The sequence below is a fragment of the Schistocerca piceifrons genome, chromosome 3, assembly GCF_021461385.2.
Source record: "Schistocerca piceifrons isolate TAMUIC-IGC-003096 chromosome 3, iqSchPice1.1, whole genome shotgun sequence".
NCBI lineage: Eukaryota > Metazoa > Arthropoda > Insecta > Orthoptera > Acrididae > Schistocerca > Schistocerca piceifrons.
In genome coordinates, this window is record NC_060140.1 from 530,688,477 (window position 1) to 530,705,989 (window position 17,513).

General features: G+C 36.7%; 1 protein-coding gene across 2 annotated transcripts in view; it reads left to right on the forward strand.

Moving 5' to 3' along the window:
• The window catches only part of LOC124790023 (protein FAM117B-like), an 80,223-nt gene that overhangs the window by 1,265 nt on the left and 61,445 nt on the right, over positions 1–17,513 (forward strand). For both annotated transcript variants that reach the window (XM_047257576.1, XM_047257577.1), the window contains exon 4: positions 13,212–13,366. In XM_047257576.1, coding sequence (XP_047113532.1) covers positions 13,212–13,366 — 155 coding nt within the window. The remainder of the gene's footprint in view (positions 1–13,211; positions 13,367–17,513) is intronic.

Below are 17,513 nucleotides of genomic sequence, written 5' to 3' on the forward strand. Positions count from 1 at the left end.
TGTGGTTTGAAGTAGTGTTCAGTTTCCAAAGTTTTTCAGAGATGTATGCAAAGTCTTGTCAGTTATAAAGTTTGCAGCTTCCTTATGTTGAGTTTCGCTGTTGCTTTTTGGTGTGGAATATTTGTCAATTAGTTTGTTTTCTTGATGGAAGGGGAAAAATATCAGAGCTTACAGCATTCCAGATTGTAGGATGAGAACTGTAGATCTCTCTTAAGTTACTTCACCAGTAGAAAATGTCATATTTAATGTGGATACTGAACTGACTTTGCATGCTTAAAGCTTCAAATCTTGTTAGAGATGTTGAATGTGCAAACTTCTTCCAAATTGAGATATTTACCTCTACTTATTTTCACCAACAAATTTCGAGGGAAAAAAGTATGAAGTTAATAGTAGATTAAGTTCTGATATTGCTGCTGAACATTAATGTTCAGTTTTTCATATTGCGTGTAGTGCACAAGTGGAAACAGCTTGAGATTTGCATAGTTTGGTACTTGGTTGCATTACTGCAACAAATGGCTTGTTGTTATGGTCTTGATGCAGGAAGTTGGTTTTGTGTAGATTCTGATAATAGTATTTTCATCTTTGCATGACTACTGCACTTCTGCATGTAATCGAAATTTAACTATATTCAAGTCTTTATTTGACTCTGAAATATGTAATTATTCCTTAAGACCTCAGGATGTGTCTTATCGATCTCCCATCTTTTTAAGTTGTGCCATAAAGCTCTTTTCTATCTGGTTTTATTGGCCTGTTCATTAGATACCTGATTAATCTTGAGCTGTTTTTTTGTAGCAGCATCACATTTACGCTTCTTGGTTCTCTTTTTGTCCACATTTCATTCCCATATAAGGCAACACTTAACACCAAATGCTTTCAGAAAAGAATTTAAAGTTCTTAGATTTGTATTCATTGTTCACAAGGTTAACATTTCACAAATGCTTTTTTTATATTGCCACTCTGCATTTTGTATCCCTCTACTTTGTTCATCAGTAGATATTTTGGTGCCCAAATAAAAAAGTGACTATATTTTTAGGGTCTCATTTCCTTCTCTAGTACCCTCAGTATTGCCTAATTTGATTACAGTAGATTTCATTGCCCTGTTTTACTTTAGTTGTTCATCCTACAACTTCCTTTCAAGAAATTATCCATTCCTTCAGCTGCTTTTCAACAGGTTTAGAACATTATCAACAATCATTAGTTTTTAATTTGCCCAAACTTCATTACCTTTTCCACATGACTTACAGTATTAAATACTGAGAGTGAACCATACAAACCTTAATAAAATAGAATTATTACTGAAGTTAAGGGATAGGGTAAACAATTAGCTGTGTGTGTGTGTGTGTGTGTGTGTGTGTGTGTGTGTGTGTGTGTGTGAGGAAAAGGGGGGGGGGGGCTTTGTTACATTCATAAAAGGGACTGACTGCATGCAATGGTTTGGTGGTTTGGAATATACATTAGGACAGGAGAAGTTAAATTGCTGTGTAACTTGTTCACCAGTTGACTAAATTTTGTTACCAGTTTGGCATTACCCAAAGCTGCATAGAATTCAGTAGATAGATTTAATGAATTTATTCACAAACTTGTGTATCCAGATGGCTCAACAGACTAATGTGCCCAGATATTTATCTGAATGTTAAACTTTGTTTTCTTTCATGTCTTATAATTCCTGAGATGTCATACTCCTTTTTCCAGATATCATACTCCTTTTTCCAGATACCATAATGTAATATAAGGATGTGTGTGTTCATTGCTGTGCATATACATGGGTTAGCTCAGTCTCTATACCTTTTTGTCACTGCATCAGTTAACAAGACTGTTCCGTTTTGGTCGGGTAGCCTTTTTTGGAGAAGCATTTGTTCGCTAAGAATTTCTTTTGATTAGTGGCACTGCAAAGTTTTGTTTCTTTTTACTGTTTCTTATTGCTAGTTTCTTCTGGGATGGTTCTGGGGTTCCAGCTTTTATTTCTCTAAGCATGGGGATAGGTCATTTTGTAAACTTAGCACTTCTCTGCCTTATGATTGCTCAGTCATTGTATGCACAAAATGGAAAATTCACTTCAGAAAACCATAAAATTATAGGCAGAGTGGATGGCCAGTACTTACCACTTGGAGGCGAAACTCTGTTATTGCTAATACACACAACAGTGGAAACATTAAACCTAGTGTTCTCACTGTTGTGTGTTCACTGGAATTTTGTCTCCTAAAGATAAGTATTGACTAGCTATTCTGTGTCAGTTGTTTACGGCATGAATAGCATGGCATCCTGTTATATTATGGTATGACATACAGCATCATATCTGGCACACATTCTCCAGAGCTGGTGGTTAGCCGGTGTGACTGTACTAATAACTTTGTTACCCAAGTATTAACTAATTTCACACACTACTTGTAGTGTAAAATAATTTTGTTCTTGCACTTAGGCCCATGCCACAGAATGCTGAAACCTACTAGCGCAATACACAGTCAAAAAACACGCACGTACACACACACACACACACACACACACACACACACACACACACACACACACACACAAAACAAACCTAGTATTATCACCCTGAAAGTTGTGATAAACTTAATAATTCTCCCCCTCCCCCAGAATATTATCTTTCCTGTTGTTAATGTTAGTTTTGTGTAAGACATTGGTCACTTTAGTCTGTTATGTCCAGTTGGTTGAATTAATGATCCTTGATGTTCCATGGCATGCTTATAATTTACTATACTAAGATTTTGTTGCATAAAGGCAATTGAAAATGAAAGTATATGGTATCCATCAGTTTATTGTTCTAAAACTCGCAAGTTTATGTTTATACCAAATTGTATCCCACACACTAATTAATCGCTGTTCGAGGCTTGTTTCATATGAGGAAGAACAAATGTTTTACCTTACCATTAATAAGATTTATCTACAGTTTTGTTAATTTTACGGTCTTCTTTAAGGAGAAATAATGTGTGCATTCCATATTGAAGAAATAAGTGAATCAGTCACCATGAATATCTCAACCAAAGTAAAATATAGTGTAATTGGATAAATAAACAAATGTACTTATGAAATGGCAGCAGCAGAACACAAACATATAGCTACTTAAATTTGCTAGCTTTTGGAACCAGTGGCCCCTTCTACTGGGAGAAGGGTTGAAGAAGAAGAAGAAGAAGAAGAAGAAGAAGAAGAAGAAAGACTGGTGGAGAAAAAGGACTGATCAGTAGATTTTTCATCTATCCAATTACATTATATTTTCTAAAATTAAATGTTTTCATTGATATATCAACTCAAGATAAAATTCTGTAACAATAATCAGGTGCCTCTAACTTCTCTACTTCCATGTTTTGCCCATTCCGTATTTCGTGATAAATGATGAATGATGTAAATCATGTGCACAACAGAACTTGACCCTAAATTCCATGTGTGTGATCCAAATGCTTCCATACCAAATGCTTGCTTTTGCATCCCAGCTCTTTTCAGCCGGGTGATGTTCACACATTGTGAGCATGCTTAGACAATATCCGATATTGGAAAATTTCTCTATAGAAATTCGTGGAAGGCAAGCCAATTGAGCGTGAGTTTATTGAACTCATAACTTATCAGGGGCTGAAAACTTCCTGTGAAGTGTTGATGTAGCATGCTAACTTATAGGGCCATACATACACCAACTTTACCATTGGTTGACCCACTGTGTCTTGTGAAAGACGGAAATTGAAAGTATTTGACATTATTTGATAGAATACATGCTCAGTTCTTAGGTGATCTATTGGTAATACCATTATTGATATGAAACAGCTACTTGTGTTGTTGAAATATGTTGTAATTAAACAAGAAAATGTTTCTCACATGACATAGTAATACAAATCATGACATCTCACATGATAGAGTAATACAACTGCTGCTTCTGGCTGAAACTTGTGTAAACTACTCACCAAACATATTAAATTGGCCCTTTCAAAACAGCAAGGTTTGCTATGATGCAAATATACAGAGCAACAATCTGAGAACGGCACAACAGTAGCTGAGCAGTTCTATAATTAAAATGAAACTAAGCTTTTCATCTAAATGCTTGTAACATAACATAATCAAGAGATTTAACTGTGGAGAAGACTCATGTTATATCATAGAACACCAAAATAAAATCATAAATTAAATAAAATTATGTAAATTTCTATCGTGGTGGGTAGAAAAGAAAAAGGGAATAATCCAATTTGCAAGATAATCGGAAAACACAAATCACCATATTTCACTCAAAAGTATAATTTTTTGGCGAAGCCAGTTGTTGTCAATAAAACATATGCTCTGTAGTGCTTTAACTGAAGAGTTTCATTATTTTTAAATTTCTTAGACATGTGCCAGCATATTTTGTTGTTAATGGAATTCGTGAGGTTAATAAGTTTGTTGAGAATTGGCTGTAAGACACACATACTGTAATACACATATCTGCAACCTTAGACTACATACCTTCTTCATTTAGAGTTGGCACCCTTGCCAAAGATTCAGAGTGGAGTTTCCAGTCTGTCAAGGATTTCGAATCCAAAATTAATCCTGTAACATTTCTTCTTCAAATTATGTTCCAACAAATAATTAATTTATTTTTTATATAATAATAAATTTATTTTTTTAAAAACAAAGATGATGTGACTTACCATACGAAAGCGCTGGCAGGTCAATAGAAACAAGTGTTATATTCATATCATAAATTTATTTTTTTATTTACAAAGAAGTCCTGTAATGAATGTTTTTATGTATACACACACAAAGATATCTTTCAAAGCTCAAAATAGTGAGTTACAAAATTTTGAAGATCCCCAATAGTAAAATCCCAAGTATACTCATGCACTGGACTTCGTTAAAATATCCTGCTCCTTCAAGACATTTTTTTACTTTCTGTGTAGCTATCAAGCCTAACTATGTTTCCACAATTTCCTGTGAACATAAATCTTGGAAGATATGGCTGAAGCACAGTGGATGTATTTATCTTGTACCACTGGCAAACACTTGCCACTCAACTGACAAACTGCCGTCTCTAATGACGTAACGTCACACCCTTCTTCACAATCTGAGCTGCTAAATTCAATGTCAAACTATAACTATCCTTTCTTGAAAGCATTGACTAAACAACAATATGGGAGAGAGACTGAAAGCATGCATTTTGTTGTTGAGTATTCAAAGCTGCACACAGTAAAGATGATATATGGTGGCAACCACCTCAACCAAAACAATGTAGTCAGGCTACGATTGTAGAGCAGGTGCTCTCTAGTGGCTGAACACTTAACTACCTGTGCTGAAATGGATATTTAAGCTTTTTTTTTTTTTAAAAAAAAGCCGCTTCTGATTGAGTTGCTCATGTATATTCGGGATTCTAAGTTTCTGTCAAAGTAATAAAAATGAGGTAACGTGGGGTTTTATCTTAAGGTCATACTATGAAAGCTTTCACGACCGGATGACATATCATCTGGTAAACCTTCTGGGATGTATGGTCGTGGTCCATGAAACTCTTCAGCTCCTAACGTTTCGTCCAGAGCTGCGCTGGACATCTTCAGAGGGGTGTTTCTCCTCCGGTGAGTCGGCAAGACTCACCGGAGGAGAAACACCCCTCTGAAGATGTCCAGCGCAACTCTGGATGAAACGTTAGGAGCTGAAGAGTTTCATGGACCACGACCTTACATCCCGGAAGGTTTACCAGAAGATTTATGTTAAGGGGTTAAAAAAAAAGCTTGGAGCATACTTTGTTGGATATTCTATTTGTAAACTATTTGAATGTCCCAGATTCTCTGACTATTTTTATTTGTATTTATTTGTCAACCATTGATCGTGTATATGATACAGGTTTCATCAGATATATACATAATACATAAAGACACATGCATTCTCAAGTACATATATACGTGATATATAACACAATAAACATTAAGTAGATAGAAAAATTAAAGGAATAAAATTATGTGTCACAATATACTACTTATACTAACATACAGCTTGTCACTTATCTAAAACAAATTTTCAATAGTGCTACATACCTTTGCACATTGGTTTTAGTTTCTACCTATTTCATTTAAATGGTCACTGTATGGTAATAGTTTTTGAAGTGTCTGCTGTAACAATGTGTCCGAAGCTGCCCATTTCAGATGCTTCTTAAATGTTCTTTAGGTAACTTATTTAACTTGTGGTATTCAATATTGTTTTGTTTCTCTTCTTGTGTTTGTTTCTGGCATTCTCTGTTCCTTATGTTATGTTACTGTATAGAGCTGTTTGTGGCATATTGACAGACTTTTCCTGATATTCACTAATGTTTGGAAAATGTATTGGCAGGGGACAGGAAAGATCCCCAGCTCTCTTAAATAATTCCAGCCATCAAAGACCCTTGTTGTCTCCAATTATTATTTGAAAGGTTCTCCTTTGTAATTTGAATGAGCTTTCTGTAAGTTCTGTCTATTTGTGCCCCAGAAAATTACACCATATTTAGTAGCTAAGTGAAGATATGCATAACAGTTTACTTTGAGGCAATTACAGTTACACCCTCTGAGCACAGCATGCAGATGAAATTCTTTCTCCTTGTTGAATTTTCTCTCCAGTTCAGTTAGTTACCTGTATTCATCCCAAAAATTCTTGGTATTTACACAGGATACCAAATCACCATTTAAATTTAATTTATTATTGGTTTATTTTTGTTTACATAGAAAGTTGTACAGTGTGGCTCCATGTTGAGTACTACGTTATTCTTCTCTGACCACTTGCGTACATCTTCTAGCATGTCATCAGCTTCGCACAACTGTAGCTTTGGTGTCTTATCTGTGTTTACACGTTACTTCCTTTGGCAAAGACAATTTTATCTCCCTATGGGAGTCTTTTGATCAGAAACAATACTGGGTCCAGTATACTCTCCTGTGGGACTCCTTTGTTGATATATTTGCTGTCTGATGATTTTCTCTACAACTGACATCTGTATTGGTCTGTAAGATATCTACTGTATTCTCCGTTCACGAGATATGAATGGAGCCACCTGTTTGTTACTCATTTCATTTCTAGGCCTCTGACGTGTAGAGAAGTATTTTGTGATTTACTGTATCAAACACTTGCATGAATCACTTTTTAAAAAATACTGTTATGCCCTTGCATGTTTCCAGGGCCTCCATAATTATTTTAATAAATTCTTCTATTGCTGCTTCTTTACTACTGCCCTGCCTGAATACAGATTATGATTTTACTAGCAAATTATATTTATTAATATAGACTTCAGGATTGCCTTTCATGACTGTTTGTTATTTTTGAAAGTGAAGACAATAGACTGGTCTGTAGTTTTCTGTATCACACTTTTTGTGTGCTGGCAAAACTCTGGCTTGCGTTAAGCTCTCATGAAAGGTACCTGAACTGAATTATAGGTTTATAATGTGTGCTTGGAGCCTAGTTGCTCCTTGAACTTGAACACTGGAACTTCAGCTAACCTTGAGGATTTTTTATTTTGTAATCATACTTAAAAACCTCATTCATCATGGGGAGATTAATGTTTGTATTAAAATAAACTTCCTGTCTCAGTTTGAAGGAAACAAAATGAATGTTTCTGCAAAGAAAAACCTCACCTCTGTGAAGTCGTGCTATGGTTTAACGGTGAATGAATAGTAGTATACATGAAATAGCAACAGTTTCTATAAGTTTCTGTAATAGTAAGTTTTTCTTCTAGTTGATTTTTCACAGCCAGTCAGTAATGCTCACATTCAATAATGTAAGCGGATAATACTGCTAGATGTTTGAGAATAACACAGATGCAGTTTATACACCCCCATCCCCACGCCCCTCTGACATTCTAATTCTCATATTCCTCATCCATGAAAATTCTTGTTCCTGATGGAATCAACAAAATAACAACCAAGAAAACAAAGTAAATTAGTACAGTGAAAACAACAATCTGTTGCTAGAGTACTCACGCAACACCAAACCAGCAATTAATAGTGCAGAAGTAAACAATTACAATCACCAGTACAATGCATCATTCTTGCTGAATCGCTTGGGAAAACGTGAAGAGGTTATGGAAAGCTACACAATGCTGCCTATTGTAAGTATGCATGCTTCTCAAATCAATAAAGTTGATTTACATGAGAATTCAAAAAGTTACTGATAATCTTTATGAATCAACTGACCCTTCAAAAGAAAATTGAGAGGAGGTATGCCAACAAGAAAAAGTGAAGACTTGGCAGAACATCTCAAACAAACAATAATAAGGAACAATAAGTGTTACAGGTACTGGTAAAGAACTGGATACATTTTGTGGAGAGGAAGCGGTGTGGTTTCATTTAGGCAGAGTAAAAAACATGGAAAAACAGTCAAAAATGTAACTGCTTTCTTGGAAAAGTTTTTCCTAGATCACAAGAACTTTGCAGTTGAGAAACTTAAGTGCAAAGGGATTTAATTGCAGTTCTATATTAAGTGTTGAAAGGATATATTAATGGATTTTTCTGTGTGGCCAAAAAATTTAGTTAAGAGGTTTCTTATTCAATAGGAAGTGCAGCTTTCTAATTCAGTAGTTATTTCAGAAGAAAATGTGCCTGACCAAGTCAAACCAGATGTTTTGTACATCAGTGAACTCTAGCTGGCAGAGCAGGAAGGGGATTATTATAGACGTGTGGGATATCTTAATGAAGGATTTAAAATACCATAAAAATTAATCAGTTAGTTAAAATGTGTATCGATGAAACTTTGTCACATAAAGACACTGGTAGGAGAAACTGAAGATTTTAAGGTGTACGCTGGACTGAGACAAGGGGATGCCATTTCACCTATTTTATTTAACCTTGCCCTAGAGAAGATTGATAGAGAATTTTCTAAAACCAGTCCACAAGGGATTCAGCTGCAAGATGTGAACATTACAAGACTTGCCTATGCAGATGATGTAGCACTAATAAGTAGTTCCAAAAGCGAATTAATCAGGATGATGCAAAATTACTACAAAATTGCTGAGAAAACAGGATTACATGTTAATGATGAAAATACAGAATACCTGCCCATAAGTAAGAAAACCAGAAAAGATGCGCCTCTGACTAGATGGATTCAATTTCAAGACCACTTATAGTACCTAGGAAGTATTTTTAGTAATAACAACAGAACAGATATAGAAATAGATGCCCGTTTATCAACATCAAACACTTTTTAGTTTCATCAAAATTCTAAGAAAAAGATCACTTAGCAGCAACTTCAAAATCTGCTTATATCAGTTGACCATTATACCTGTGATGTTATATGGGTGTGAAACATTAATATTTAGAAAGAAAGATGAAGAAAAACTGTTAATATTTGAAAGAAAAGTACTAAGGAAAATTTTTGGACCTCTATATGACGAAAATAACATGGAATGGAGAATAAGAAGAAATGAAGAATTAAGAGGGCTGTACAAACACCGTAACATTGCCGAAGTGCTCAAGAGGAGAAGGTTGAATTGGGCAGGCCATATAGCAAGAATGGCAGAGAATAGACTACCTAGAATGGCATTCAGCAGAACAATAGAAGGAACAAGAAGAGGGGGACCCAGAACCAGATGGCGGGATAACATTCGGAAGACACAATGAGGATGAACAGCAGCAGCAACTGGACAAACAGCGCATTGGACAGGCAGAAGTGGAAGAGGCTCATAGAGCAGGCGTATGGTCGATAAGGCCCTTGCCACATGTAAATTAAGTAATTAAAGGAATACCTTAAAACGGGAAGTGAATTGTATCATAAAAAAGCTGTTCATGATGGGGTATCTGTTTGTGTTAACAACAACAGCGTGTGGAAGTTGATCTCAGAAGTTCTGTAACTCTGGATTTAGAGTTGGCCGCTTTAAAATTGTGTGATGCAAATATTGTTGTGTTCATAAATATGCACCTGGTGGAGACTTTGATAATTTTCTCACCATAGATGGACAGATGTTCATGCTATCTAATGTGCGTGAATTCAAAAATTGTGCTGTGTAGTGACCTCAGCATCCATTTAAGAGAAAGCAGCATTATAGAGAAAACATTAAAGTACTTGGCGAGTAGCTATGGGTTGTATGTTGCTAAGCATGAACCACTAAGAGGAGAGGCGTGCCTCGACACTGTCATCACCAACCTAAACATGTGGGACTGCAAAATAAGTGTGGTGGGTCCATTGATAGCAATCATCAAGCATAAGTTTCCACCTAAATAGTCAAAGGAACCTGCATAGAAAAGCCAGTATGTCGTATTTCTGACTATACATTCAGTAAAAGGATTATAATGGAGAAATTAATAAACATCTTCAGAAATATGCTTTCCAGGGCTTTTTGGGTATCTGAAGTTGTAGGACTGGGACCAAGTGAAGCTTTTAAATATATTTTACAGCTCCTCAAAATAAATTTTGATGGCTGTTTCCCATTAGTAACCGTAAAGTGTCTTCTAGATAACTTATAAAATAGAAGAAAAATAGCCAGACAAAGTTTGGTATAGTCCCAAGTTTGAAAACATAAAGTGTGTTGTTTTGCTGCTTAATGACCAGTTAAAACAGCAACAGATGCCAGGGCCAAAGATACATTTAATTCTCATTATCTGAAAGCTAAAAGAATCTACAGGAAGTAAGTAGAAGTAGCCAAGAAGGTATATAATGCTTGGTTTGTTTCTGAAGCCCGCAACTTGTGCAAAGCAGCATTGGAACCGGTTAATTAATACAGAAAAAGACCCACTGTCCCGTTAAATGCTCATACCCATTATGATTTTAACAAATAGTTTATTGATGTTGTTGGAATTGATGTAGCATAAGTGCCAGAGTTAGAAATTGATATTACTAGCAATATAAGCGTAAGCAGTAAATAGATGCGCCTTAACCAGGTGGAAGAAAGTGCTTTGAGAGGGCAGAGGTATATTATAAAAGGTGCCCTGTTAGCACGCACAGAATTTGTACTGGCAAAGACTGTACCAGTGTATAAAAAAGCTACCAATTTCTATCATACCTGTACTAGCAAAAGTGATAGAAACAATAATGAAGAAACAACTGTTACGTTATTTTGAAGACAACAATCTCTTCCTGGATAAGTAGGAGGGATTTAGAAGAGGGGAATGTACCTTTACTGCAGTGCTTGATGCAATAACAAAATTAATGGAAGCATTGGAAGAAAAGAACTACATGCCTTTAATTCTTTGTGATCTAATCAAGACATTAGATCGCATCTGTAATAAGATACTTTTGGAAAAATTAATACCTTAAGGTGTAAAGGGTGTCATTTTGAGATTGTCATCTTACCTAAGAGACAGGCGGGAGAGTGTTTGTATCCAGGGACCAATGTCTTGTGAAATAGTACTTGAACACTGTGTACTGCATGGCTCTGTACTTGGCCCTCTGCTGGTTTTAATATTTGTCAGTGACTTAAGTTGTGATTGTCATACTCTGCTCTTTGCAGATGGTACAACATTAACAACTAAGGGTAGAAATTAAGCTGAGGCACTAAAGGATGCTCAAATTGTGTTTGAAGTAGCCAAAAAGTGGTTCAAAGAAAGTAAAATTGAATTAAATGAAGACAAAACCCAGAAAATATGCAGGTTTGGTGACTGTGGACTCTCAGCAAATGTTGATAGTGTCAAACTCTTGGGAAGCACAATTGACAATAAGTTGACGTGGACTGAATACATTGCACATTTGTGTTCCGAGCTCTCTTGAGAAATTTATCTCACGAAACTTAGATGTTTGATAACAGATCACAATATATTATACCCTGTTCCACAGCTACATTACATATGGATCACTGCTGTGGAGACAAGAAATTTCTTCCAGCAAGAAATTTGACCACTGTAGACCCATTTCCAAGCAGTTGGGAATAATGGCAATATTCAAGCACTATTTTTTCAACTCTCTTGCCTACAGAAAATAAAGTATCCTTCTGCAAGACATGAAGTTCACAACTATGACACACAAAATAAGGCTGACTTTGATATTCTACGCTGTCACCTAAGTGAGGCACTGGACAGTTTTCTGACAGCAGCCCTGCATTGAGCACACAGATCTAACTGCAGTCAAATTTGCTGTCATCCTGTTGTGACACCGTCATGCAGATGGTCAGTGGAAAGTCTGATATCTTGAACATGGAATTTCTGCTGGTTGCTGGTGTCCTTTACGTATCTCTTCTTGCATCGGGCACATTATGGTTGACATTATGAAAATGGCCAAAGCATGTGACTGATATTTCCAGTCATATATCTGCTTTCAAACTCTGTAACAAACATAATCAATGTAAGGGCCACCTACATCACACTTTGCTTATCTGCACCAAAAATGGTTGTAGATAAATAATTTGATCCAGGTAGCTCTTTCATTGTAACAAGTGCACCTTTATTGTTGACTTTAAGAATTTATTTTTTATGATCAGACCTTCATGATCAAATTTCTGACCAATAGTTAAATATCTGCTAAAATTACATGTGTGATAAATTGTGCTTGACCTATGTTTTTAAAATGTTCCAGTAACTATGGATACCTTCCTCCATTGATACTATTAATTGTTTGAGAAAGGTTTTTTTCAGTTGCTGCTGAAATCCAGTAATGAACACCGGTTGCCATGAATCTTCACCAGCTGTTTAAATTTTATTTATTTTCATTACCAGTTTGACTGTATGCCTGTTCTCAAATCGGAATTGTGCAATTACTGCGTTATCAAAGTTTAAAGCATCTGATTAGTTAGTGAATGAAAACACTACAGTGTACAGGATGATAAAATCTATGCCACAAGTGTGCAGTAATTGTGTGAACTCCACTTGAAAATAAGTTTACCATGTGAAATCAGTTAAAGTAGTGTTCAATATTTAAATTATGGACCTGAAATGGGTGGTAGTTGATGTCGATTATTGGATTTTGAATAACGCTAATCTTTTTTCCATGAATTTAAATGCATTAATAGCAGTTTCTTTATCTAGGGTTTTTCCTCATTCTGTTTATAAAGTTCTGTTGCATATTACTCCTAACTTTAAAAACGGATCTAAATGCTCACATCCCTCCTTATTCCTATTACTAGACATAGATTGTGGCAAATCTGGAAGCAGCATTATGTTTAAACTTGTTTAGGAATTAAATCTAAGGAGTTTTATGCATGCATCTCTCACATTTCGATTTTAGTCTTAATGACTTTGATGTCAACAGGACATCAAACATACTTCTGTTATGATCTGATGATGTATATGTAATACATTCTGTCAAAATGGTTGATTGTTGCATATTATTCTGTATTTCATTCTTGCATGTCCATTCAGGTTGCAAAGAACAAATAAGGAAGGTACAAGTAGCCGTGAGAGGACTGCTGCTTTTGGTTTGATCTTGCAACAGAGTACAACAGTACCCCTTAGCGAGCATGCGCCAACATTGCTGCCTAGTACGGGTACGAACACCATGCCTGCCACTGCCACAGGTAAGTGTGTAAGAAAATAATTCCTGTGTTGATGATAAGTAGAGCAAAGTGAAGGGGGAAAGGTCATCAATCATTTATTTAGGGTGTAAATAAAGCCACAATATTTTCCATTCACAGAAGTGTGGTGGCCAGTAAGTTCTGAGAATAGATTGGGCTGTCTAGTACAGGCTCCACAAACATCTGCTCCCAGCTAGTGTGTGAACTGTTGTGAATACAGGGGAATCTTGCTTTTCTCAATCCCCTTTTCTCTCTCACTGCTTTTTCCCAGACCCTACACTCAAAAAGTATGATCTATTGTCTATCTAAAGAACTTTCCACTGATAATTTAGTTGATTGTGTTGCAGCTAGAATACACTTGGGAAGTATTGCTTTCAAAGTAAACACACGGAACCCCCATGAAAATGTAGCAGAAATAATCTTTTGACAAGGGGTTACTTAACTCCCAACGAAACAGAGAACATAAGTGTAAATGATGCTGCTTCCAATTATTCAAAGGTGGTCAATAAAATCTTATTGCAGTGCCTGACAAAAAAAGATGAAGCGCACAGAATGCATGGTCAGATGTCAATCTAACTTCATACTCGGCCACCCAGCCGGCAGGCATTTAAATGATCAGTGTTGCAATTCTCTCTGACAAGTAAAATGGCTACCACACTGCATTTGTATCGTTCATGTTTAGCATTGTTGCCAGGCATGTTTGCTTATAGAAAGAGCTTGAACAGTGTCAGCTGGTGAGTGATCATTATGGAGGACTCGGATATTCCGTATACTCTTGTGAGGCAGTGTTATCAGCACCTGCCAGAGTTTAAAAAGGGGCTTCAAATCATACAATATCCAGACTTTTAGGGCATTCAGATGTCACAGTGCCCCAATGTTGAACTTCTTGGGGCTGTGATGACAGGCATACTCGTTAATGCCACAAGGGAGGATCATTGTATTGTGCATGAAGCACATTATACCCCTCCTCATATCCACCTGTCATTTGAGAACAAGTAATGGACCACCTGCAACATTGTGTGTCTTCTTGCACCATTTAGTCATGACTAGCAGCAGTTGTACTATAGAATTACTGTCCCATGTGTAAGTTGTAGGCTGCTGTAGCACCACAGCACAAAGAGCTGTGTTTGGAGTGATTTCCATGACTGGGAGGTACGGACTGCTTATCGATGACATCACATTGTTTAGAGCGGCACATCATGGTTCTGTACTACCTCGAATGACCATCGTTGGTGAGGACGGTGGTGACCTGGCCAAAGGTCTCATTTTTCCAAAGTTTGGGAGATGCGCAGTGGTGTTAATTCTACTGTCATAATCAGAGAAGCCATTGGTTATGTCTTCATGCCCAGCTGGTAGTGATTAAAGGAATTTTGACAGCACAACAGTGTGTCGCAGATATACTGCTTCCTCTTGTGTTACCTGTCATGTAACATTATGGGGGTGCCACATTTCAATGGGACAGGGCTTGTCCACACGTGGCAAGTGTCAGTGAATTATGTGCATGATGTTGAGGTAGTGCCTTGGCCAGCAAGATTGTCAATTCTTTCTCTGATAGAAAATGCGTGGGACCAGATCAGTCAACAACTCCGTCCCAGTTCAGTATCCAGAACATTGAGGACCATTTAAAACAGTTGTAGAAATAATCAATGCATGTTTTCAGGCCAAAGGTGTTGCAGTGTCCTTAAATTCCTGTTGTCACAGCTTCTAATGTTTGTGCTGTTTGTTTGTAATGAAGGTCATGGCAACAGACTGATCTGGCACGTATGTTGTGTTCTAAGTTGGGTTGAACAATGATAGTTTGGTTGTGGTTATGCATAGCCAACAAAGCTAGGCTACATTTGATGAAGAGTTCAAGTAACTATGCAGAAGACCATTGGTGGTCACTGATTGTGTGTGTGTCTCACAATAATTTACCATTTTGGCTATATATCAAGTATCGCAGATTGTGTCCATAGCTCGTGGTCTAGTGGCTAGTGTTGTTGCCTCTGGATCATGGGGTCCCAGGTTTGATTCCTGGCAGGGTTGGGGCCTTTCTCTGCCTGGGGACTGGTTGTTTTTGTTGTCATCATCATCATCATCATCATCGTTCGTGGCAGTGGCTACATTGGATTGTGAAAAAATTGGGTTGTGTAAAAATTGGGACATCGTACAGGTGCTGATGACCACACAGTTGAGTGCCCCAGCAACCAAACTTCGTCATCACAGATTGTTTTATGTTATGTTACATATTGTGCCTACTTTTGTGGTTCCAGCAAATTTGATTTTATGTTTTTAATTTTTTTTAACAAAATGAATCGTTGCTCATTTTTTATTTGTTGTTATCAGAATTTGACAAAATTGCCTCCACTAATTGCTGTGAAACACAAAGCTCATGCTGTTATGTAGGCTACATTCAACTACTTCTTGCACACATCCCTGATGTACTCTCTGACAGAAAAATTTTACTTGGTAGAAGTCACTACCTAGAAGTAATGTCAGACAGCTCAAATGCCTTTGGAAAACATATTTAACCAATGTGTTAAGGTGTATTATATCAATATTTTGTTTCTTTTTGTTACCGAAGTTCCTCTCTTAAACCTTGAATAGTTAAACCTTGAATAGGTGATCATTCAAATGCGTCTGGTGGCAAGCTACATAGTTTTGCATGCGGATGGCTGATACCACTATTTTTGGGATTAGTGATTTACATTCTAAGCAAATTTTCATGCAGTTCTGAGCATTAGGGGGTTGTACACTTTGCTTACAACTATCATACTAATATCAGTTCAATAATACAAACCGTACGTGGGCTCACATCAAGGACTTTGCAAAGAACAAAAAAGTGCAAAGGTACACTTTGAAATCCTAACACAGAGCAAAGTAAATAATCACCAGCCCAGTGTAACGCATGAAACATCTGGAAACTCAAAGGAAAGCATTGGAAAATGGATGTGGTCAAGAAAGAAATTGTAGAATGTCTTACGTCCGTTCCTTAAGAGTGCATTTATTATCGGAATAGGTCATGACTGAAGATCCACCAGACATCTTACTCTACTTTGACAACCATCCAATATTTTACCAGTACATCAACTTGTTCGATTACAACAGCAGACAAGGGAAATACTGATTTTAACAAGTTAGAGGTTGAAGATCCATTTCTGGTATAACATTAACTTTTCATTCTTTCATTCAGAGGGCAAATTGAAATCTACAAGGAAAAAATGTGTTGGTGCAATGAACAGCACTGGGAAAAGTCTACCCAGCATTTATTTCAAAGTATGGACAGGTAATGAAAGCAAATTTATTGACACTTCAATACAATCTATATTGCACAAAGGGCAGCCCACCTTTATTAAAGGAAACTGAAAATACCTTGAGAAAAATGGTCAATTACACTAATGAACTAGTTAATACAGGTAGTCAAAATAGACTGCATTAAAAAAGCATTTCCAGCATTTAATGACTATGTGCAAGGATTGTTGGAAATTGAAATCTGATAGGGAACCTAGAAAATCTGAAAAGGGAAGTGCAGTATCACAGGACACAGTAGAGTGAAATGGAAAGAAGATAGAGATTTCTGGTCAGATGAGTATAGGGTGATGCCAACAGCATCAGAGAAAGATATAATGGGAAATATTCATTGAGAATAGGTGCATAGATAAGACAAAGAGGGAGTTACTGTGAATAGTTGAGTGATCAGTGATACAATTCTTCTCACAAGACTTGACAGAAAACCTTAGGTAACAACAATACTTAAAGTATACACATTGTTACATCTCAACCAGAAGGGTGGAGGGGAAGGTGAGTAAGTATGAGGGCATTGAATACCAAACTGATTGTAACAAAATATTAGGGGAAGGAATAGAAGACAGAATTGTGGGACAATGAGCTTGTCAATAGTAATGAGAGGAGAAACGCTTATTGAGTTCTGCTGTACATCCCAGCTAATAGGAACAAATACTAGCTGGATTACTGGATTGTATGGTGAATCCAAGAGCAGAGATACAGGGTGCTGAGAAATTCCCATTACAAACTTCTAGGACATGTACAGGGGAATGAGTACATAATATTTTGAGTACAAACTCATCTCCAGAAACATTATTTCTGTGGTACGACTGTTTCAATTCAGATGTTTAACTCATCCACTTCTGTGTGAGGAACTGAGTTAGGC